This window comes from Trichosurus vulpecula, chromosome 4 (genome assembly GCF_011100635.1).
Source record: "Trichosurus vulpecula isolate mTriVul1 chromosome 4, mTriVul1.pri, whole genome shotgun sequence".
Taxonomy (NCBI): Eukaryota; Metazoa; Chordata; class Mammalia; order Diprotodontia; family Phalangeridae; genus Trichosurus; species Trichosurus vulpecula.
In genome coordinates, this window is record NC_050576.1 from 249582252 (window position 1) to 249608755 (window position 26504).

The 26504-nt window shown below is 38.0% G+C and overlaps 1 protein-coding gene across 1 annotated transcript in view; it reads left to right on the top strand.

The window, feature by feature from the left end:
* Positions 1–26504, top strand: part of NAALADL2 (N-acetylated alpha-linked acidic dipeptidase like 2) — a 1044682-nt gene that overhangs the window by 456216 nt on the left and 561962 nt on the right. The window contains exon 4 of the mRNA XM_036755686.1: positions 17549–17822. Within this exon, the coding sequence (XP_036611581.1) occupies positions 17549–17822 (274 nt within the window). The remainder of the gene's footprint in view (positions 1–17548; positions 17823–26504) is intronic.

Sequence of the window (26504 nt, forward strand, 5' to 3'; positions counted from 1 at the left end):
TGAAACAAAAAAAAAAGCCAATTATGGATGTGTTTTATTTATATATGTGTATATATATATATATATATATATATATACATATACACATATATACACATATCTATCTATCTATCTGTCTGTCTGTCTGTCTATCTATCTATCTATACACCTAAGTCGCCAACTTATCTATGTGTTTTATACAAATAAAACACATACTTTAAAAACAGACTCTTTGTAATTGTAAACTCATTGAGGACAAGGATTTTATTATTTTTATTCATTCTTATACCTTCCCTCATACATAGCATGATAATTTATATGCAGCATGGATTTCAATGAACAAGCATCTATTATGTGCCTACTCTGTTCCAGATACTGTGCTAGGTGTAGAGTATACAAAGAGAAAACTCAGACAAATCCTTGTCTTCAAGAAGCTTTCTTTCTATTGAGAGAGACGATGTGTACCTATTTGTGTGTGTAGAAAATATTTAAAATTAATACCATGTAATTACTTTGTGGAGGAAGCCAACAGTTGGGAAAATCTGCAAAGGCTCCTTGTAGAAGGTGGCTTATGAGCTGAGTTTGGAAAAAAGAAAAAAAAATTTTTTTCTTGTCTGATGAATGAATGAATTATAAATAACTGAACAACATTTTTGTCATATTTTGGGAACCTTGTAAATAATGTGCATGTTCACTTTTATGTGGTTTCTTGTTTAAGATATTCAATATTTAAAGTGCTCAGTTTCCATAAGAAATTCTTGTGAAAATAGGAATAAACATAAGAAACTGACCTTTCCATTTTCAGGCCCACATCACTGGCTCTGGGCCTTAGCTGGAATTAACCATGGTCCTTTTTAAATGGAATTTTTTTTTTTAAACAAAGAGTCACCCACTGACAGTTATTTATATTTTGAAGCTACAAGTTTGGAATTAATTGCCTGTTTTGTACAAATGTCAGTTAGTGATTTATTTTTGATAGACCTATCTGTGCTCTTGGTGTTTGAAGAAACTCAAAGTATTGTTTATCATCTGTCTTCTCTGTCCAGGCCTTGAAAAGTAAAGGAGCCAGATGTTTTGGGGAAGGGGGGAGGGGATATAAAAGAGGAGTTAAAAATTAAAAAAAAAAATCTCTTGCCTTCACAGAGTCTTCAAAAGAGGAAAACAAATACATTCTTAGGCTAGTATAGAAATAGCTCGATGAGGAAGATTGCAGATGTGTTTTGTTCATTTTCATGGTATTAGTATTTGGCATGCCTCTAAATATCAAATCAAATTGATAGAGTGGTCGCTCTGGCCAGCAGAAACTCTACTCCATATAAACATATTCTTTGTTTATGAAAACCCTAACCTTCAGGACGTGGCTCAGTAGCATGGGTTTTATTATAAGTTAATCTGAATCTCTACAAATAAAAGTTCTTTCTTTTTGCTTTTTTCATAAAACCATATAGCGTGTAAATACTGGGGTGTATGCTATTGATTCATGGGAGATCTGCTTACATTCTCCTTAGAGGTGGTTTGGCTGTCCACATAGTCTGAATTTATGAAGTCATTCGCTTCTCTACTTTTCTTTGCACTATATAGGCCTGTGTACATTTTCATTGGGAACATATAACAGCAACAAAGAAGACTGAACTATAGCCAGGATTTCTTTTTATTCCCCTCAAAATGGAAAAATTCTTCTGGATAGGCTTATAAGTGAAATTGAAAACATAGGACTGCCCTTTAGCGAATAAGCAAGTCTGGTGCAAATATACATAATGCACTTCTAGAGGGGAAACATGTTGGAAAAAATGGGATTATCTTTAAGTAGAATTTTCTTTTGGCCAGTTTCCATGACACAATGACATTTGAGTATATCCTTCATGTGAGAATAACTCCAAAGATACTCCTAATCATCCTTTTCAAAGATAACTGAAATGTGCTAGGTTTTGCCCCTCACCCTGCTGATATTCTGTCATTCCTACAAATCTTGACTTAGTGTTTGATTTGTAAAATGTTTTCTTTTTTACCTTGGTTTATCTTTTCAAAGCTATTGTAGGCACACATATGCTCTCCCAACCTTAAAAGCTCTCCTCTCCTCCCCTCCCCCCAGTTGAATTCACAAATAGTTTTGCCCCTGGTAAATACCATTTTTAAAAGTATATTGCATTATAGCTGTGGTTAATTTTCCTAATTTTGAAAATAATTATTTCTCATGATAGGACATTAGCAAAATGGGTCAAATGATATAGTTTAATCATGAGATCATAATATTTCTGTTTAGTTCTTGAAACAGCAACATAAAACAGCTCTCTTTTTTTGTTTTTATAATGACCTCTTTCAAATCTATCTGGCTTTATCTCATTGGGAATCTTTTCTCAACTATTTCTAGGTAGGGGAACCAATGTGGTGAAATGGTTAAGGTACGCCTTCCAATATCTATTGACTGTGTCACCCTGGGCAAGTCGTTTAACTTTTCAGTCCTTTAAGACAGCAGGGAGGAGTCATGGACCCCTTTCCCAGTCTGGTGAAGTCTATGGACCTCTTGTCAGAATAATGTTTTTAAACAATTGAGAGAAATGGTAAATTTCAGCTAGAGATTAGTGAAACTAAAGATGCAATTGTTTTTTTTTTTCCTCTTTCCTTCCAAGTTCATGGACCCTTTTTGGGTCAGTGGACCCTAGGTTAGGAACACCTGTTCTCAGACTATGAATGGCAGAGAAGGTGCTAACCAGCATTGGGAGAGGAAGTTCCTTACTCCCCACAAAAAAAAATCACAAGTGTAGTCAATAGCAAACAAACAAAAAGCCCTTCCAGGCCCATATTGTGAGGACACTAAAGTTTGCAGGTAAAACAGTTCCAAAGAAAATCAGATCCAGTTACAGTTAGAATTGTTCCTTGTACTTTGAATGTCTAAGGCTAGTCTGGGCTGACTTCCCACTAGGTCACATCTAAAAATAACTTTGCTACAGTTGGGCTCTGGAGGTGCTGAAGACAGTAAAAATGAGGTTATTTTCAGCCTCTGGCACCATCCTGAGAGGGCGTTGCCATGGGATGCATGTTCCTTCCCAATTCTATCACTCACAGTACTTTTGCATGGCAGTTACTTCTCCAAAAATAACAGAAAAGGGAACAGGTCTGCTTGGTGCTTTTGATTGCCTGAGAATTGTAACTTTTTTTATTTTGTTTTAAAGTTTATTTTGCATGGACTTCAATGCCAGAAGGTATCCAGGAAATTAGTTTGAGCATTCGTTTTTATAGTTTACCAAAATAGTAGCCTACTGGCCATACCAGATATGTGGTGCCATTTTGAAGTGCAGTAATTGAAGCACAGTATTTCCAATGGTTGCCTCAAAGCAGAATTTTATCATTCAGGACCAATAAGAGATAGAGATTAGATTTGTGATTTCCTTAGTAGAGTGAACTCTCAGGAGATGACACTCCCTCTTGTCAGTACAAGTGTTAGAAAGAAATCTAGAACATTGAGAGAGTAAAGGAGTTGCTCAGGGTCACACAGATAGTCTATATCAGAGATGGAACACGAACGCAGGCCTTCCTGGTTTTTTTTAAGACTATCTATCCTCTCATTTAGGACTGTAGAGTTGTTGAAAATATGGTGAGTTGGTACCAGAAACTCTGGGTTCTGGGATCAATTCAACCCATGAAATTAGTGTATTTAGTATACAGTATCAATAATATATTAGTATATTTTGAGTAGTCAAAGAATATTTAGCCTAAGATAAAAATAAGGCTGTAACTTTGTTTCTAAGATGTAAAAGAAATCAGCGTGAATTTATAGGAAATGGATCAGAGTACTGAAAAGAAATTCTATTTGATTTCTTAGCTTCTCCACTTCGTTGATTTTTGGCTTAATTTTCTTATGATTTTATATTTATAGGAGATATCCAGAAGTATGCTTTCTTTTTTGGGGGGGGGGGTGAGTATAGGCTTTGTTTATTGCTTTGGTTAATTTTGATTTATTTATCCATTCATTTTCAGAAGGTGTAGGCTTCCTGTACTTGGGAATAAGATGATTAGTAGAAAAGTTTAGGGCTACTAAGGAGAACGATAAAGCAATATGCGGGTGATGTGGATGCGGTGAATATAAACCTTGCATGCTTAAATAATAATTGAGCTGACAAAGTTAAACTTCAGTGGCTAATCGCAAGTCTAAATTACAGCACGCTTTCATTCTCTTGGTTTTTCTTGATACCAAATAGGCATCATAACTAGGTCCAGGTTGAATGTAATGGGTAACGTCCAATCCTCCCAGATGTCATCAGGACAAATGACACGATGAGGCACAAGATTTCCTGTGCTTTATTATCATGTGTTTCACTTTTTCACTGGCTTCACCTTAAAGGTCAGCTGCTGAGCTTATAGGCTTCAGCCAGGGCTGGTTAAATGGAAAATACACCAACTCTGAATGTTATTATTTTACTAATCATGATAGGAATACCTTATATTTGTATGGACCTTTAAAGATTTTCAAAGCACATTCACATATGTTAGCTCTTTGGATCCTTCCATTGCAGTGTTACTTTACTGACACTCAGATTTAACTTGACTGACAGAGAGCAGCAGCTGGATTCAAACACAGGATTTCAGATTACAACTTGTGTGACCTTTATATTGACTTGTTAAAATAAATTCTTGACTAAAGTGAGTGGTGAATTGTAATTCTATTGATTGGCCCTTTTTGAATTGGATGCTGTAGAAGACTGAGATACAGTTGTTATGATTTAGCAGTCAATGTAATTGAGAAACCAAGCCTTCCTCTTTGGAACCATCGCTGAATTTCTATAGAATTTGTTGTTTCAAGTGTCTGTATTGAGCACACGAAAAATTGTATGGCTAGGAAGGATGTAAAATAAAGTTGTATTTTAGTGCAGAGAATACACACGTCTGTTCCCATCTGACAGATGCATCTCTGTAAGCATAACCCTTATCCTTCTATGCACCAACACTGAAAGAAAGAAAGGGGAAAGGGTTGACAAGAGTGACTCAGGTGGGGTCTTAATTGTAAAACCAAACCTTGGGGCTTCTATTCTGCAATAAAGAGGAGAGCTGGATCAGTCCCCAAAGCAGGATGGGAAATGGCCCTAGCATTTTTAAAATGAGGGAGATGAGAGAAGGTATAGTATAGGGTGAAGAATATTGGATCTGGAATCTAAAGATGGTTCAAATCCCACCTCTGAAGTGACCTAACTATGGGTAAATAACCTCCCCTCCCTAGCCTTTGGTATCTTTGCCTCTGAACTAAGAGGTTTGGATTTCATGACTTCTGAGGTCCTCACCAGCTCTGGATCTGGGATCCTGTGATTCTAGCTCACCTCCAAGGTCTGTTCCAGGTGTAAATCTATGCACTTGGTCATTCTTCAGCCATTGTACCCTGAATGCCTACTATGTGCTAGGAACTGTTGTTGAGTTTAAAGGATACAGTACCAGGAAAACAAAACAAAGAATTCCCACCCTCAAAGAGCTTACATTCTCTTGGGGGTGAGACAACATATTCACAGACACAAAGATATAAAATGCATGCTCAGCAATTTCACTGAAGCAGATACTAACAATTGGGAGGACCAGGAGAAGCCCTGTGTCAGATGTGGTGCTTGGTCAGTCAAACCTCTGACTTTTGGTCCTCTGGGCCCAAATCTCCCCATACTGCTCAGGCAGCATGAAATAGGGCAGAGAACAGGATCATCTACAATCATCATTCTTGTGGGCTTAGAGACTTTCTGAGCATTTGGGCGGTGGTCCTTTTGCATACAGGCCTCTCATCTGCAGAATGCTTTGGTGGTGCCTCTGATCTCCTCTCACTTTCTCTTATGGTAATTAGGGTGGGACTTTTCTGTTTTCTCTTTCAGAATGCTAAGGTAGTCAAGTACCTTTGATGAGTCTTGCCTTTCAAAAGTAATGGAAAGCAAAGTGGACCTTTTGTTGTCTTTTGTTTCTTTGAATCAAGAGTCTGACCTGCTTAAGAAAGAAGAAAGCCTAGTTCATACAGGTTTGAGTTGCTTGGTTGTGATGCCCTCTGACCCTGAAGAAGTGTCACATGGTTTTGATTCCCATGGTTGTGATGCCCTCTGACCCTGAGAAGGGTTTGTAAGATCTGAGGTTGGCATTTTGTTTTGGGGCTCTCACTCACTGGAAGAGTGTTGTGTGATTTGACCAGAGGAGACTCTGGGTAGCCACTGTTAAGAGCCCCAAGCTTTGAAAACCCAGATAGTGTTGCTTTTTCCTATGGTAATTATGCATGTATTGCTATGATCAGATAGAAGCCTGTTTGTTGATCTGTTTATAGTTTCTTTTTGTAATTTCTGTTTGTATTTGCTCTGAAGTTCAGGGTGCTGACTTTTTCCCCTGAACTAAGTAAATGATATATGTATGTTTAGTGAGATTGTTAACCCCTTAAAGTTGCTTTCCTTAGAAAAGCAGATCAAAGGACCTGTGCTAGGAGCCCTCCCGTGTGCTGGTGTTATTGGCCTTACACAGCCGCAGCAGCTGCAAGTAGTGTTGTTGTTATGCCTTCTACAGAACCTTCTGGCTGACTAAAGTCCTTTTCCCATTGCTGTCCACACTCCCTATGAGAAAGAAGACACTTAAGTTATGGGGAGGGCGCTTTCAGAAATGTTTGCTTGGGGAGAGTGATCTCATGTTGGGCGTTGTGCACCTGTGTTCCCATGCAGAAGTTCTGACATCCTCCCCATATTCAGTTTTAATTTACTTTTAATTCTGTGTCCTCCTCAAGGAGACATTTAATAGATGTTTGATTGATTACTGCTGTCTATCTGACAAGACTTTGCCCTTTCATGAGCATCAGATACATATCATTATCATCTGTGTGAGTAACATATATGTGTTTAAATTCAATTCAAACTTGCATAAAGATGTGAAGCCCTGTGCTTGGGACTGTACCATATCACAGTCTGACCGTATGCAGCTCAAGGTATTTGCAAGAGAAGGTGATTTTAACATTGTAGCCTCATAAGTTCTTTATTGCTTTACAGTCATTCTTCTTCTCTAAAACTTTAGATATGTCCATTATTGCCTCCTTGTGCTGATCTGCATTGGTGGGGTGTTTCCTCATTAGAAGTTCCTTATAGCAATAAAATCCCAAGTCACCTAAAACCTTCCTTGGCTACTGGGTTTACCTAGCTCTTACTTCTAGTGCCCACTTCGTTTGCTCAGTCCTTACTTCCAAGACCGTGAATAATAGTACTTGATCATAATCTGGGCAATTATGAGAGAAGAGAGATTAGAAGAAGAAGAGAGAAGAAAGAAGGCAGGTGGGGGGAAGCAAAATCAGTGAATTAGATCATAGAATCAAAATTTTGATCACTTTAAAACATTGTCCTCATTTTACAGGTGAAGACACACAACCCTCTTAACTAGATTGTAAGCTTCTTGAGGTCAGGGACTGTTTTTTTTTTTTATTTATATTCTCAACACTTAGCACAATGCCTGGTACATAATAAGTGCTTAATACATGTTTATGAACTAACTAAGGCCTCTAGAGGTTAAGTCCAAAGTCCCACAAGTTGTAAGTATGTGGCATTCAAATTCAAGACCAGTGACCCCACTTTGAGTGCCTTTTTAAAAAAATCATACCGTCCCTGATCAGATTCCTTATACAGGGCGTCCCTAAAGTCTGGACACATGGCAAAAATGCATATTTTGAAATATTTGGAATATGAACAGACCTTAGCCCCCTTAACTTCTTTTTGTGGGGTGTGCTAAAGGAGAAGGTGGACTCAATGAAAATCACAGATGCAACACACTTGATTCAACGCATAAAGAGTGAATGTACTAAAATTGAAGGCAATGTAGAACTATTGCATCAAGTGCACATGAATCTTGCAAAGCACATCAACCTTTGTATCACAAATGATGGAAATCATATTGAAGATGTTACTTTTTAATATTCCAGTTAAATAAAATGTTGTCAAAAATTTCATTTCTTGAAAATATGCATTTTTGCCTGTGTGTCCAAACTTTAGGGACACCTTGTAGTGCTCAGATCATGTCAGAATCAAACGTGTTTTTGTTGTTGTTGCTTCTGCTCTCCCTTATTCTTCCTTCCTTCATTGTTGGTGCCAGATCAGAATCATTTTGGAAAGTCCTTTTGTTTATTGACAGTCTAAAAATTGAGGGGTGTCTAGTTGGGCCAGCAGGCTCAGCTCTGGATGGCCAGAAAGCATTTCATAAAAAGACGCTCATGCCTGTGTTAAGTGGTTTTTTATCTCCCTGCTTTGTTCCTCTGTGCATACAACAGAGGTGAAGTGTCTAAATGACAGAGTATTCAAATGTTACAATAAGCAAGATGCTTTCCTTGTCAAAATTGGTCTTCCTTTCTCTCTCTCTCTTTAGCATTTTACCTTTTCCTCTTTGCTTTATTCCATACTGTTCTGACTTCCAGTAGCCTGCCGTCTGAACAGACCGATTTCAATACAGTATATAAAATGGACTGGATTAGCAGATGGTCATCTAATGTTTTATGCAAATAGCTATGTAATGAAGTATGATTTGATAAAGCAGATACCTCTCTTGGGTACTATTTTTTTTTTCCTGACCAGGAAGGCAGGTGGTCTTGGTTAGTGATTGTATTTCAGCCCAACTCCAGTAGAAACCTGCTTAAATCCTACTTGCTTCTGAGAACAATGAAAATATCATTCCTATGATACTTCCATGATTAGTCAGTGTCACAAAAACAAATATAAAAGCAACAGTAACTGTGATGTTGCTTCCCTCAAGTTTTTGATCTTCCTTGCTTAGAGAAATGAAAATGTCATTTACAGTTTGTTTTAATATTCTACAATACAATTAAGGTAAATGCATACCTTGACAGAGTTGAGTGTTCATAGCAATAGGTTGAAAATCCTTTGAACCAGACCTGTGATTTCATCAATATGGGGAATTCTCACTGTGGAAATTTCCTCCTCTCTGCTAATGCAGATCAATATGTGCTGTGCAACTTAGGATCTCAGAGAGTTTCCTGAGATGCTGAGAGGAAAGGTCACTTGCCCAGAGTTACACATCCCGTATGTATAGGATACATATAGACTTGAATACAGACCATCTTGACTTCAAGGCTAGCCTTCTATCCAGTATACAATTCTGCTTCTTTTAATACAAGCTTTTTTTTTTTTAATGTTCTGGTCATGGAGTAAAAAGCATCCATAGACCTATTATTAAGAAGCAAGTCAGTAATGCCAATTTCAGAGACTGGTTAGTGTAATGGAAAGATCACTAGATTGAGTGATGTTTAAAACATTTGAAAGACCTAGTTTCTGGGTAATTTAACCATTTTATTAATTAGGCTAGCATGTTATTAATAAAAGAGGTTAGTTGTACTCTCAAATGCCAAAGACCCCTCATGGCAGTGGGTTCACAGTTTATATGCCCTTGGAAGAGCAGGTGGTTCCTGACGGTGGCAATCAACTCTGTTTAACAATTAATGAGAAAATGAACATTAGAATGAGAGATGGACTATATTACAATGAGCCTCTTGAGGCACATGGCACTGAGTACCCAAATCATGGTCAAAACAACTTATGACAAAAGGGAGAATCCACATTTTCCCATACTTGTCTGAGTAAACACAATGAGTAGGAAGCCACCCATTTGGCTAAACTTAGAATTTCTTTTACTGTCTTTCATTAGATCTTAGCATCCTGGCTGGGTAAGTCTTTGGGAAATTGTCCACACTGCTTGATTTCTGGATGAGGGGGAAAACATTGGTCCTGATTCGATAATTAGTTGTTGATACAGAAGAGAAATAGTTATTTCTCTCAATTGAGAGCTTAGAATTTTATACCCAGCCCTGCTTCTTTCCAATCACGTCCCTCCTGTTTCGAAGGTCCTATACATATTTGTCCTTTTGGTTTGAGTTACTCTCCTTGTGTGAGGAGTGGGATAGGAAGAGAACAAAGGAATGATTTTTTTTTTCTTTCTATTAAGTTTGCTCATCCTGTAATACAGTGGAAACAAGTCCATTTCACCACCAGCCTTATTGAAATGGAATGTGTTTCTTCCAGTTATTTGGTCTATTAATATATTCAGCACCTGTGGGAACGTGGATCATCAAGTAGGGACCATGTTAATCAGAAGACTTTGTATGTTTCAGCACTGTTCCAAGTTTATGTCATTGCATTAGAGGGCAGAGCAGATGAAATTGAAGACTTGTAATGTACCACTGATTGGATTAACTTGTCCATTTTTGTACCCTGCTTGAAGACTTATTTTAGACAAATTAAGAAGATTAAATCTGAAGAGTGACCTTTGACAATTATTCTTTCTGGGGAAAAAAAAACTACTCAGTTCTCTGACGCTGCTAACAATATATTTAGTATTCTCATGCAAGAGTCTCTCCCTCTCTCTCTCTTTCTCTCTCTCTGGAACCTTATTAGCCTCCCCAGCCATGATGTAATCTTTATTTTGTTAAATCACATTTCTTCCCTCAAGAATATGTGCTTAACTTTTTCGTCCTAGTGATGCCTGATAACAGTTTTTTTTTAAACAGTCAACATACCCACTGTGAAACAGATTTTCTTTACTGTTAACAGGAGATGAAGCTATGTAAGTGTAGAAAAAGTGGATACTTGCTATTGGGTTTCTGTGCTAGCATTTTTTATTTTACATAGTCTAGGATAAGGTGATTCTCAAAAATCACTTTCTCTGTTTTTGTACTTGGGTTATCAATGGGTTGATTTGTCTTTTAGAAATAGGTGAGAAATAAAGACCTCAAATCCTGCAATCAACAAGTAATTGTGCCATCCACTAGTCTTCATTTAACTGGAGGAAGATGTCTGATGATCCTTCTGTAACCATTTATTAATGGTTATTAATTAAGATATAATACCTACTGTTTCCAAGGCTATGACTTCATCAGACTATGAGCTCTTTGTGAACAAGGACTATCTATATATTTTTTTCTTTCTTCTGTTTCCCAAGTGCCTGGCATAGAGTAGTTGCCAAATACATACTTGTGGACTGAAAGCTGGGCTCTGAGTTTGTAAAGATAAACCAAGTCTAGTCCCTGCCTTCGAAGAGTTTATAATCTGTCAGCTAATTTATCCCACTGTTAAAAATCTGAGGGTTCTGCATTACAATTGAAAATTCCTCCTCTTATAAAATAAAAGCTCTTCCTTTTTTTCTCCTCTTTCAGGTGGGCAAACATTTCAATGGATTGTCCTTGAAGGCGGTTACTTAGACATCTCCCAAATAGCTTTTCCTCTGAGTTAAAACAAAACAAACTGTGACCTTAACATGGTTTCTCCAGAGATTTTACTTTTTAATTCTCTAATTATTTTGGTTGTTCTATGATATGATCTCAGATCATATAACTTCTTCCCCTACTGTCAACCAGCCAGTTATTTTGGAGAGAGAGAGACATAGTTGAGTTGTGGAATGTTTTTAACATTTGTCTAAGAAGAAAAATAAATGGTTCTGTATTCCCCTAATCACTTTCAGTTTAATATCCATGGTTATATCTAATCCCAGATCTAAAAGGGCACTGAGTGCTGGAAGGACTTGAGTGCTAATTTCATCTCCAACTTGAACTGTATGATCATAGATAAGTCACTTAACCTAACAAAGCCTCAGTTTCCTCTTCTGAAAAATGAACACCATGAAGACTGCAGTATCTATGCCATAGACTTATTGTGGGGATCAAGTGAAATAATGTACCATATTTCCCGATGTATGGACGCACCTTAATTTTGGGGCTCGAAATTTGAAAAAAAAATGTATTACATAAAGTTATTGCATTCAAGTTTTATTCATCTGCTCATAGCTTTCAGGCATCTTTTGGGCAAGTCTGGTGCATGTACACATACTTAGTCCATCCCGTTTCATGAACCTGAAGCACCAATTGTGTCTTCCTTTGAAATCAGTAACTTCTTTTTTATCATCAATTCTTCTTGCCTCATGCTGAACCATCTTTGTGGACACAGGAGTTCCAATTGCCCTTTGCTCTTCAATCCATATCTTCAATTCCCTCTCTAAATCAAGGCATTTTGCTGACTTGCCTCTCATGGCCTTCTTCTGCCCTGGTGTTTTCAGTAGGGTTTCTTCTTCCCGTAGCCAGTCTCGGATTGTTTTCTCAGTTGGAGGAAGACCAAACTTACGTTCAGCAGCACAATTTCCATTCACTTTTGCAAACTGGATCACTTTTAACTTGAATTCAGCACTGTATGAAAATCTTTTCTGAGTCATTTCTGGGCAGAATGTGGCAAAACGTAACCTAATGTACTGGTAAGAAATGCGAAACAATGAGCGCAAAGACAACAAGCATGAAAAAGTGGGAAATGCAGGTAAAAAAATCTACAACCACTGTATAAGACTCACCCAGTTTTTAGACCCCAAATTTTTCGAAAAAGGTGCATCTTATACATGGGGAAATATGGTACATAAAAGGTTTTGTAAACTTTCAAGCACAATTTCACTTTTAGTGTTTCAGTGATCAATCAGCCCTACCTTAATATTCTCTATCTGAAACGAGATAAAGCAGAGATAAAATAAGTTCAAGAATCTATGTTAATTAAACCTTTTCTGTTTATTGTTTGTAATAGTTCATTTATATACAGAAGCTCAGGCCTTGGATGTCTCCCAAGGAAAGGCTTCTGACTTTCTAAAGTGTCAGGATAATTTTTGTACACAGGTGGTTGCTCTCTCCCTCCCTCCCTCCTTTGCCTTCCTCTTATTTGGAATTAGATGCATTTGTTTGTTTCTGCCCTCCCTTATTCTGTCTTCATTGTCGGTGCCAGATCAGAATCATTTTGGAAAGCCCTTTTGTTTATTGACAGTCTAAGAATTGAGGGGTGCCTAGTTGGACCAACAGGCTCAGCTCTGGATGACTAGAAAGCATTTCAGAAAAAAAAGTGCTGATGTCCATGTAAGTGGTTTTTTATCTCCCTGCTTTGTTCCTCTGCTCATACAACAGAGGTGAAGTGTCTAAATGACAGCATATTCAAATGTTATAATAAGCAATATGGTTTCCTTATCAAAACTGGTCTTCCTTTCCCTCTCTCTTTAGCATTTTACCTTTTCCCCTTTGTTTGATTCCATACTGTTCTGACTTCCAGCAGCCAGCCATCTGAACAGACCGATTTCAATACAATATATAAAATGGACTGGATTAGCAGATGGTCATCTAATGTTTTATGCAAATAGCTATGTAATGAAGTATGATTTGATAAAGCAGATACCTCTCCTGGGTACTTCCTCCTTCCTTCTCTTGACATATACATATATATGCATTTATAAATGCATGCATCCCCATACAAATACACACAAATATATATTCTTCAGTGGGCATGTAGCAAAAATGTCCTTGCAGTCATAGTCTGTTTCCTCCACTGTCTTCCTCCACCAGTCATTTATAGTACACACTTGGCTCTCACCCCAGTGCTCGGAAGACTCCATGCATCGCTTCCTCCAACTCTGACATCAGTGATGCTCTGTGGCTCATCTAGTAGCAGGTGTTGAACAGTGATATAAACAGCATTTTGTCTACCAAAGCCAAAATCATCCTGCATCCAGTCTCTATTGGCCAATGGAACACTGATGCCAAAGTCACTTCCCAAGTCAGGTATCAGGCATGACAGTTCATTATGCTGTCTGCCAAACTACTGGCCCATTGAAACCCTTATTTTAAATATGAAGGAAGAGTAAAAATTTCTGTCAAGCAAATAACTTGTGATTTTAGGTGACACATTCTTTCTGGAGTTGAAGATTTCTCTGTGTTTAATACATCGAGGGCAGAGATTAAAATGCAGCTAATTCTCCAACATCAGCCTTGTTTTGAACATATTGACATGTCTGGTATTATAGACTTTAGAATATAGCAGAAGAAAACTGTCTCCTCTCTGCATTACAGAATCCTTTCAGAGGGAGGCAAAAGGAGAGAAAGGGAGAGGGAGAGGGAGACCAGGCCCATTTTAAGAATATGGATAAACTGAAGTATATTGTAGGGAAGACCAACAGAATAGTGAACAAATCATAACCAAAAAGAATTATGTGAAGGAATTGTGAAGGTTGAGCCTAGAACTGATATCATGTCTTCCTGGATTTGTAGGAATGGCATGTGGCTTTTTCTGCTAGGTGCTAAAAGACAGGCCTAGTAAAAATGGGGGAAGATGTTGCTGATTGCAGTTTGATATGAGAGAAAACCTCCTAATCATAGGACTACAAAAATTGACCAAATTATATCAAGGGGAGTTTGCTCTCCATAAAAAGATTTCTTTGGGGGCAGCTAGGTGTCACAGTGAATAGAACACTAACCCTGGAGTCAGGAGGACTTGAGTACAAATTGGGCCTCAGACACTGTGTGACCTTGGGCAAATCACTTAACCCCAACTGCCCCACCGTCCCCCCTCAAAAGTATATAAAAAGATGTCTTTGAACAAAGACCAAATAACTGCTTGTTGAGTATATTGTAGAGGTGGGTTTCTTGTCCAGTTTTTCAGTTCATCTACTAGCCACTGAGGTCCCTTCCGATTTTAAGTGTCTCTGATTCAGCGATTCCACCTTAGCTCAACCTGATTTCTCCCTCCTCAGTTGTCAATAGGAAACAACATGGTAGAGTCACATGGTACAGTGGCGTGAACCCTGCCTCTTAGTACCTTCCTGACTTTGGACAGGTAACTTCATTTCCCTGAGAATTAATTTCCTTATCTATAAGATAAGAAGGCTGGACTGGATGGTTTCAGAAATCCCTTTCAGTGTTCAATCAAGGATCTTATGAAGTTAATCAAATCTCTTCTTTGATCTTATTTCATTCTGCTTTCTATAATACCTCTTTGTACACTCACACACACACACACACACATGAAAAAAGTATCTTTTAGCATTTGTAGTGACTGTATGCTCTGAATTTACTCTCCCAATCCTCCAACTCCAAAACTAGCAGATTGGCTCCCCAGATTTTGCCTAACTTAATCTTCCCTTTTGGAGCCTAGGGGTACCCCGAGGGTCAATGGGGTTCTTTTGGTAAGACCACTCTGGTGTATTGTTCACACTGGGCTTGGCTCTAGCTAATTCAGGAATATATTATAGGTCCTGGAACTCTGGTGGCTTGTTTGAATTTTCAAAGCTCAGAAGTTTATCATCTGGTTCATCCTACCTGCAATATTCATACCAGGAACAAATCAAATACAAGAACAGAAAAATAGTCATGCCATATACTCATACCAGTCTGGGTTGGGTGACCAGAAATCTATTTTTACTTCTCCCTCTGCTTCCCTCTCTCCCTCCCTCCTCCACCTCCCTCCTCCCCATCCAGAGGCCCACGTTTTTAGCCTTGATCACACAGGATTGCTTCAACCACGTAATACCTTTTTTTAATGCCCACTCAGTTTTGGCTCAGCAGCTAATCAAAAGATTTTCTTTGTCACTGAATAAGCAGACAGGTAACATTCCCACTCTACCTGCACCTGCTGTGATGTAGAGAGCCAGGCCTCTCCACTCTCTGGCATCATGCGCTTCCAGAAACAGGTTCTCCACTCCCCTGACTCTCCCCTCCACCCTACGTGCCAGCAGGCACACTCCTAGACCAGGATCTCCTTGGCCAGCGGCTAGCTTGTACAGAGGGCTTTAGGGTTTGGAAGGTGCTTTTCATAGATTATATCATTCATACCTGACAACAACCATTTAAGGAAGTTGCTGTTGGTATCCTCACTTTACAAATGAGAAATAGAGAAATGAGAGTGTTGGGGATAAATCACTGGTCTCAGAGTCAAGAAGGCCTGGGTTCAAGTGCTACCTTAAACACATACTGGCTGTGTTCTTGGGTGAATCACTAGTAGTCTTAGAAGAAGTTGTCAGCCTACACAAGAGAGGAAATTCTTTATTGAAAGACCCCGAAATGAAATCTCTCTCCTCTACAGATAAAGAAATTGAGGCTGATGGGTGGAAAGTTACTTGCCTAGAATCACAGAGCAAGTTAGTGTCAGAGATAAGATGTGGATTCAGGGCTTCCTAATTCTGGGTCTTACTCTGTGATGTCATTTACCTGTTCCTCTAGAGTGTATAATGACTCACATGTGGTAGATGGTCATGGAATGGTTATTAAATCTATTAAATAAGAAGGGTGGGGCAGAAAAGACTAGGGGTAGAACAATTTCATACAGAATAAAAAATACGACATTTCAAAAGCAAAGTTCCCTTTCTGTTCTTCTTCAGAGATGGAGTAGCCATGATGGTGCAGAGACATCTAGGAGGTACTTTCCTGGATGAATGGGATGACCAAGACTATACACTTCTGTATGCATCAAAATGATGATAATACCTGGGCAAGGGCTCTTGAGGGAATCTTACAGAATATGCTGGTATCTGTGCAACCTAAATGCTATGAATCTACTCTCTTTGTAGCTTTAGCTTATATACCTATATATACAAAATAAATCATATATATCATAGGAAACTAATAAATGCTTATGGATTTATAGATCACTTGCTTCAACTGTGATAAACAACCTGGTCCCTCCTTTTCCCCAATTCGTATACTCTGCTATTAGTTTCTTGAAAGAATAGAGTACTTGAACACACACAACTGGGCTTCCCAGTGGGGAAGAGCAGAATGGTGGAAGGTAAGTGCTTTTATGCCAGTAGCAATGACAAATTAAGAGAATGACTTTTCACCATAAAAAGTACCTGACAGAATGCCATCCTGCACCATTTCATTTAAGCTCAGGCCCTGTATCATGATACGATGATATTCAATAAGCATGCATGTCTAGTGATGTTTTAGAGATAATTCAGAAAACATTTCATGAACTCAGTAGGGTTTTAAAATCTAAATAGTGAACAACATTGCAGATATCAGCCCCAAAAAAATAACACAGACAGATGCAACAATTACAGAAGATGCATGAAATAACCATCCTAGTTTGGAGTCATTGAATAGAATTAATCATGGTACAATTATTTATTCACATGTATTAAAGGGACCATGTTCATGGTCCCACTATAGGTGATGTTTGTTCTCAAATGCTTGGAAAATGATAAAATGAAATACCAGGCAACTGGGGTTCAATCCTGACTCCACCATTTAACTCTCTTTGTGGCATTGAGTGAATCACGTAACCCTTCTAGTTGCATCTTTTGCATATACAAAGGGAAAGGTGATAGACCAGAGGACCCAGAAGGCCCCCTCCAGCTCTAAATGTAAGATCCTAAGTGAATTGTAAAATTTGAAGTATTATGTGAATGTTAGCTATTAGGGTCATAGTACCATAAACTGGAAGATAGATCTGAGAAGTTTAATCCAACCCTTCATTTAACAGATGAGGAAACTGAGGTGCAAAGATTAAGCTCATGGTTCATGTATTCAGTAGCAAAGCTTGGCTTTGAAAACATATTGTCCTTTTGCATATTTTCTTACCTGTTTTCATAATTGAAAAGTTATTAACTATGTAGTTTTATATGGTGGTGTTCTGATCACTTTAAAGAACAACTGAAGCTCTAAATATTGCTCTGCTAATTTATAACCTGATGGAATTTTTGATATACCTTAAAAGAACAGAACTATTATCAATATTTGTTCAGATGAAGGAAACTAATAATTGCCTTCCCTCCTCCTCTCTCTCAGGCATTTGATACAATTGTCTAAAAGTGAAGATGACACAGAATTTGCAGAGAAGCTCAAGGTTCAGTGGACTTCTCGTGGCCTAGAAGAAGTGCAGCTTTTCAATTACTCTGTCCTGCTTAGCTTGCCGGGCTCTTCTCCAAACACGGTGACTCTGAAGAACAGCAGCCAGTGCTTTTATCCTGATGGCCAGCCATGTGACCAAGAGCCCAGAAAGGATCCCAGCCAAGGACTGCTGTACTCATATGCTGCCTACTCTGCCAGAGGAACTCTCGAGGTAATATGACCATTTGTCTCTGTCATTTACAGTGAAATGGAATTAGAAAACACCAGCTTTCATCTAAATTGAACTCTCTGGCAAGATGTAAGTGGTGGAAATGCCTGTTATAGGCTCAGAGTCTGGAGGGAGGAGAAATACTTGCAATGCTGGGCCCTACAATCAACCTTCTTGTTGACATGTTTTGAAAGTGAGGATATATAATGAGGATTTAATACTGTTGTTTGGCTTGATTCTCTTTCTACTTTAAACTAGTTCTGATGGTGGGAGAAAAACACTTTTCATACCTTACTCCTCAATTCTTGAATTAGTCCACCAACAAGTATTTATAAAGGACCCACTATATTCTAGGTACAGGGCTAGGTGCTATGTATAGAAAGGTCAGAATTAAATAATTACTTCCCTCAAGAAGCATACACTTAATTGAGGAAACGTTAATGGATTGATAAAAATGGGAAGACAGAAAGTTGGAAGGTGCTCCCTTAAGATTATGTATTCACAGAAAAAATGAGGTAGAAAATGAATTCGGTGGTTTGGATAATTATGTTAAAAATAACAGTTCTTCAATTATCATGGATTTTTTCAGAAGAAAATTAACTAAGGAGGAATATTCTTAGTTGTTCAATTCTCTATTTGTATATAATATAGCCTGAAAACAGTTTTTGAAGGAGCATTTAAATCTTAAGCATAGAATGAAAGACGTGAAATAAGTGAAATGTCTTCCTTGGATAGCATAAAAATGTAAATACACTCCTTGGGTAATATCCTGATTAGGATTATATGACTTCTGGGCAAAAAGTAGCTTAGAACTCTACCTCAGTGCCAACTTCATACAGGTCTTCATCCTACTTGTACCCTCTACTCCTTTCTATTAACTAGGCTGCCATCTTGGTTCAGACCTTTATCACCTCTCACCTAGAGGATTGCAATAGCCTCCTAATTGATATCTCTGCATCCCTTCTTTCATCACTCCAAGCCATTTGCATATAGCTACTAAAGTGAAATTCTTATATTTGAAATACTTTCCTAATCTTCAAGACACAGCCCACATATTGTCCAGTTGTTAGTGTTCTCACTCCTGAATTGACTTTTTGTTCATATGTAAATGTATATACATATATACACACATACATACATATATAAACACACATGTGAAAATTTTCATATGTATAAAACATAACTGGATTGTTATATATGCATATAATAGATATAAACACATAACTGGATTTTATACACATATGTGTGGGTATTCAGTTATATATTACAGATATATTCTGATGCATTCATATATGTAATATATGTATATATGTGTATATTTATATATATGGATAGATTTCATATATATATATATATACACACACATACGTACACACACACACACACACACACATATATATATATATATATATATATATATATATATATATATATATATATATATATATATATATATATAAAACATGTGAGTGTCCCAAGAATCTTAGTGCAGCTTTAAGCTATTTTAAATCTACACTAAGACTTTTAGGACACTCCTTATTTTTTATTTCTAAATATTTACTTAAATTGTATCCCTCAGTAGAATGTCAGCATCTTGAGGTCAGGGGCCATTTTTTTCGTGGTCTGATCTCCCCAATACTAACAATGTGTTTCTTTATAAGTAGGTACTTAGTACTTGCTAAGTAAAATTGGTGAACTGGTGTGAATACACTTGGAATGCTGTGTACACTTCTAGGAGTCAAATTTTAGGAAGGATGCTGATAAACTAAGAAGTATCCAGAAGAGGATAATGAGAGTAGGACACAACCTAAAGATTGATTGAAGAAACTGAGGGTGTGTAGGCTGAAAAGAAAAGGTTGATGGAGTGAGTACATGATAGCTATTTCAAGTATTTGAGTGTCTGTCATTTACTGAGTGGGAACTGATTTGTTCTGTTTGGTTCCAGAGAGAATAATGAGGAATAATGGCTATTAGTAGCAAAGAGACAGATTCTGGTCTTAAGTTAGGGGCAAAAAGCTTCCTAATAATTAGGTCTGTCTACAAATGGCTTCCTTGAGAGAAACGGGGAAGGATTATCCCACCAGAAGTCTCCATATAGAGATTGGTTAGATGTTTTATAGAGTGTTTAGCATACTTGCATATGAATTGTTCTGGATGACTTCTGAGGGTCTTTCCAGCTCTACATGATAAGTAACTGTCCTTTTGACAATTATTAATTTAATAGTAGAAACTATGATCAGATCATTGAGGCACAAAGACAACTTGAGATTTCAGGTGGACTAAGCCATCATAGTTTGCTTAGCGACGTCTGACCTTGGCAACTGCCTCCATTATCAGCTTTCTTTTGTATGCCACTAATGTAAGACATTCCTGTAACTTTAAGGTTGCAAAATGTTTTATATCCATTTTCTCATATGAAGGTCATGGCTATCCTTTTGAGAGAGCTAGTCTAGATAATACCATCCCCATTTTCCACATAAAGAAACTGAGGCTTAGGGAGACTTAGAATCACCCAGATAGTAAGTTTCAGAAGTTGAATCCATGTCTTCCTGAGTTATGTGTATCACTTGGAGCACTAAACATCATTGCCTGAATCTATAATCAAGACAGGTCAAATTCAGGAGGGAAAACACCTTGACCATGGACTGCACATTCCATCATGACACCATGATCAGTGGTTACTTCAGAAACTGTAAATAATTTTAAGGGATTGCAGAAATGAGTGTTCATTGCCAGTACTAGGTAACTATGTTTCAGCATTTTATTTTCCATAGTATTTGCCTCTCTTGAGACCCCTGTGGATGAAAAGAAAATATGGAGGTTGTATGGTAATGGAGCTTTTTGAACAATGTAATGAAAAAGTGTTGATTTTCTAGATGGATGTTAGTCACAAAGGGGGCTTTAAGAGAAGGTCGCTGGGCTCTTTCTTGCCATGTCTGCTTGACTTCTTCTACAAAGGAGATGTACTAACAAAGTTTGCTTCCAATAAAAACTAGAAAGCATCTTTGATCTGGCAGGTGATAGAATCAAGAATCAAAAAAATGGAATTTAACAGGGATAAAAAAATACATTACATCTCAGATTGAACCTGAAAAGGGATGAGGAAACTTTGGCTTGGTGGTACTTCATGGGAAAAAGTCCTAGGCTAGAGATTGACTTACAGCACTGTGATTGACTGCACAAAACAAAACAACAACAAACACAAGAAAAAACAAGCTGCCTCAAGAGAAATAGCATCCAGACTAAGGCAGGTAATAGGCCCACTCTAGTCTGCACTGGTCACACCACATTGGAATATCATGTTCCCTTCTACAGACCACATCTTAAGAAGTATTTGGCAAACTACACCTCTTTGAATATTGAAATAGATGATCTTTGAATTCCATGCCAAGTCTGAAAATCTATGGTCTCATTCTTTCTTCCCTAATATAACCCTTTGAGAATAAAATGGGGGAGGACAGGCATGTCTCTTCTAGCTTTGGACATGATAAAAAGAGTTATTAAGTGATTTTCCCAAAGTTATACCATTAGTTTGTAATAAGAGTCAGAACTAGAATCTGTAACTCCTGGCTCTTTGTCTAGAGCAGAAGCATCAAGCACATTGCCTACCATATTCCCAACTATGACTGAACCAGATTAAAATGTAATCAGGAAATATTTTTTTTCAAAATAAATAAAAAATACAGTAGAACATAGATAATGTTGATATGTGGTTTTCTAAGTCAACATGCACCTACAGGGATCCTTATGTACAGTTTTGTGGCCCTTGTTTCTATTTGAATTTGAATTTACTGTTCTTGGCCAGCTTGCATCTCCACCTCTGCATATTTTTAATATTTGGTTGCCGTCTTAATTTCTGCTTGATATATATGGAGACAGCATAGAAAAGTGAAAAGAACATTAGATTTGAAGACTGTTTTTTGGTAAGATCACTTAGTTCCTAAGTGACCTTGAGAAAGTCAGTCTATTTCTCTAGACTTTAGTTTTTTCTATAGTAAGAAAGAGGGGGGAGATCCTAGATGGCTTCCAAGATTTGTTATTGTAGCTCTAAATCTGTGGTGATGATGAGAGGAAGGAAAGAAGGAAGGAAGGAAGGGAGGGAAGGAAAAAGAATGAAAGATGAGATAGATATAGACAGGCATAGAATTTATTAAGCTATATAATAATAAATAATAGCAGTAATTGTTTATTATAGTTATGTCCCAGGCACTGTTCTAAACTCTAGGGATATGAAAACAAGCAAACACGATAATCTCTGTTCTCACAGAGCTTATGCTTTAATGGGAGAAGACAACAAATACAGAGGAACTGTAGGAGAAAGGGGTGATGGCCTGAGTGAAAAGTAATATGGAGACCTGGATTCTGAGAGATAAAGCCAAAGCTGGTCTATCATCGTTCAAGAGCAGTTCCGGGAATAGAGTCCACTTTTAGGTGATGGCCTGAGTGGAGATGTCGTGGCCAGGTGATACAACTAGGAAGTGATGATCCATTTGAATGGGGAAATAATATCGTGGCAAATGCATTGTGTTTTCTCTGACCTTAAGATTTTAGATGGGGGTTCTTAAAATAGAGGGGGAAAAAGTAATGCTTCATTTCCTCACCTTTGAAGCTGCCAGTTGGTGGTCACTTGTAAGAATATGACAGTTTTTCTGATTATGGTTGCTGGGACCTCTGGGACCACATAGCCCAATTCTAAAATATTTTGCAGAATAACCTTTGCTCTGATAATATCAAAAAGTTACTTAGGAACTCTATATTCACTGTCCTACTGACTTACCCTTTTTTTTATCTCACGCTACACAGGTTTGTACTAGCTTTCAGCCTAAGGAATACTGGCAGGGATCTTAAAACTAATGAAAAGTTAATAAAATATCGAACATTCATGCAGAAGGCTGAAGGCATGGTTCTAGCCATTCCTGTTCCTTTCATGGCTCCTTCTCTCCTCTCCTTTCTCTAAGCTCCCTCTCTCGCTCCCTTTCTTTTATACAATGCCAGTTTTTCGAGGTTGTAGAAAAATTAGTCATCCATTCTCCCCTGACAGATTGGTACTCTAGGATATCTGAGAAGTCACCTTTCACTTTCTTTATCCTCCCAAATCTCTGCCGATGATAGCATTTCACCTTCAGACGCTCTCAGCATTCAGCTGGGGAAGGGAGCATTCCTTAGTGTTCTTGTCCTTTGACTGATGCAGATAGTGAATATTACCTGGTAGCATTTCCTTTTAAGCATTTATGTACTCTGTATTCTTAATACAAAAAAATGAGTATTTATGTGTTCTTAACCAAACTAGATAAAACCTATATAAAAGTGTATAAGACTTGATAAAGTGGTTTGGAAAGATCTGGATTCCTCAGGACTGCCTACTACTCTTAACTTCTATTAATCCATGTTGGTTTGCACAAATTAATTGCTTAGTAGGGAGACTGTGAATGGATATAGGGTATAAGTATTTCATATTAGATCCCAGATCTCATTTTTCCCCGGCTTGATGTTTGTTAACAAAAAGCCTGTACTCCTCCTCCTTCCCCATAATGGGGCAAAGGGTCACACAGTTCCATGGATTATTTCTTTGAACAAAATGGTTCAGTTCAACAAAGAGAATCTTAGGATTGTAGACTTAGAACTGGAAGGACCTTAGACTTTGTGTAGTTGAACCCTCTCATTCTACAGATGAGGAAACTGAGGTTCATAGAGTTCAAGTTTCAGAGGCAGGATTTAAATCCAGGTCTTCCTAATTCCGAGGCCCACACTCTATCCTTCCTGACTTACTGAATCATAACAAGCCATTACAGCATGGGGGGTAAATTCATCTGAACATGAAGTGGATGAATACCTCTAGGAGAGACCAAGGTCTTGGGACAGAGGGTCTCATTGGGCAAGGGACCCCACCGGAGAAGTATTACCATAGTTAGAAACTTTGGGACATCACTAATTGTATATTAGAAGAGTGAGCAGGGTGGGCTTGACTAGAGAGTCACTCATCCTGGAGGGAAGTAGGTCTCAGATACCACCTCAGCTAATGAATATGAGTGATCTTTCTGTGATACTCTGCCTCACTCTATGTTTCTAGGAGTCCCTAAGGTCTGCCCCAGTTGGGTCCAGTCATTTTATGGGGAGGAATGACCTGTCTTCCAGAGAGTATATCCTTTATCCTTGGTAGTTAGAAGACATACTGTCACTCCCCAACAAAAGGAAGGAGGTAGAGGGGAAGCTGGGTGTAGCAGAGATGAAGGGAATGTGATAGAAGGGACCTATGGTTATGGAGACCTTGGCTCAGATTTTGTGAAGGATCATGACATATGGGAACTGAACTGGGAGAAAGAAATAGCCCCCACTTTCCCCTGTCATGTCAGCTGCCCTTTCATAACCTGGTGTGAAACCCCAGTACTTCCACCCTAGTTATAGTTCTGCTGTTTACTGGGAATGGGATGAGTATATTGGACAGTCTCAACTGTGTTGTCATATCTCTCCTTCCCTTGAACTCCAAATACCTTCATTCCTCAGAAATTATAGAAATTAGCAGGTAGGGCTGGGAGTTTAGTTTTGCATTAGATGCTGTGTCTTAGAAGTAGTTGACTGTCTTTCTATCCTACATCATCCATTTTCTTTTGAATTTATGTACAATCACCATTCTGTCTACACCACACACACATGCGCGTGCGCACACACACGCACACACACAAGTTTAAACATCCAAGCCATTATTTTGAAAATAATTGTTAGCTAGTTATATGCATTCATCTTTGTGTTGCTTTAGGTGTTTGCGTATCCAAACAGCCTGGAGGTAAGGCTGTTCTTAATATGAATTCTTAATTCTCAGTATTCTTAATATGAATACTAAGAACTTCTGGTACAAACTGGAACATTGGGGACAAAATACTTGAGACAACAGCATTTAAATCTGTGTTAAATCAGAACAGACAGAATTTGTATTCCATGGTATTGAACTGAATCAAGGATTTCAAAGTAGAGGATTCAGGGAATCAACTGGGTGTTTATCACGGCAGATTGCCATTTCTTCTGACTGGCTAGATCGTGGTTTGTTTTGTTTTCCATTCAGTTCACAGAACTGGCTGCTCTTTTTTGATTGTTGTACAACTAAGGGGGTACGTGACCTGCCTATGGTCACGCAGCCAGTATATGTCAGATACAGTACTTGGACCCAGGTTTTCTTGATTATGAGGTTCGTTCTTTATCCACTAGGCTTTGCTGCTTCTGTGAAATAGATCCCACAGGCATTATTCTCCTATCTTCAGAGATGAATAAACTCAGAGCTACTTGCCTGTATTCACAGATCTAGTAAGTATCAGAGGCTAGATTCAAAGCCAGGTCTTCCAGGCTCGAATCCATCCTTCTATTTTCTTGAGGCAGCTATGTGTTACAGCGGATAGAGCCCTGGGCCTAGAAAGTCAGGAAGACCTGAAGTCAAATCCAGCCTCAGACACTTACTAGTTACATGACCCTGGACAAGTCATTCAGCTTCTTCTGCCTCAGTTTCCTCATCTGTAAAATGGATAGAATAATAGCACCTACTGTTATTTGTGATGATCAAATGAGAAAAATATGCATAAAGTACTTTGCAAACTTTAAAGTGTTATATAAATGATAATTTTGATTATTTTTGTACCATCTTTTTGAAGACCTATTTAGCTTTATTTAGAGACACTCACAACTACAGGGTTAGCCACAAAGTGATGCATTTTTTTTCCTGCCACAACTCCACATGACATCCATCTATTGTGGTGTGTACGGAATTAGTACTTAGCACACAGTACACGGCACATAGGTCCTTTTATTGAATACTTTTTGACTGTCTAAGCTCTGTATCTATGGGCTCTCAGATTCTTGTAGTATTAAAGTATCAGTGTAATTCCTAATTCACATCAACCTGGGGATGTTTTCGTTACCTTTGTTTCGAGTAGACCTCTTTTTCTATCTGAAGTGCATTTTATTTACTTGCCTTCCTACTAGGCAGAGCCGTTAAAGACTTCTTAAGTTATTGTAGTCTGGCAGCCAAAAGAACCATATAGCTCCTTTTTGTTTTGACAAGGTTATTTCTAGAATAGTGGCATTCCTCTCCTTTGAAGGGCCATCCTGTCCATTCATCACAGGGCCATTTTGTATGAGCTATCCAATTTGTGCTTTCTGGTAACAGTCTAAACAGCATTTGTGATATCTGAGATCTACTTCGAAAACCTACTTAGTGCCAGCATGATGGATGGTGTACTTTGCAACTTCTTTGGAATTCATCGTGCATTGGAAAGGTGACATTGTTTACCCCGTCATCATGACAGGTGGGTCAGTAGAAGGGTTCTAAGGAGACTTGTCCTGTCAGTTGTGAAATACATATTAGAATGGATACATAAATAATTTAGCATGGGTAAGGTTGGCTTGGGGGAATAAACACAGACTTGTATTTTTATTAAAAGGTAAGTATCAACTGTAATTCTGTGGCAAGGTCAAAGATTTTGCTGACAACTTTTCATTACCTTCATAAATAGCCTGTTTGGCTTTGCATTTCATTCCTATTCTTGAGAACTGTATTTTTAAAAAAGATACAGATAAACAGACAGAACAATAATTAACTTTAAAGGACAAAGTACTATTATTTTACTATGGTCTTATTTTTTAAATCTCAATTATTTTCCAGTTGCATTTTCTTATTTATTTGATTATCAATTCCAA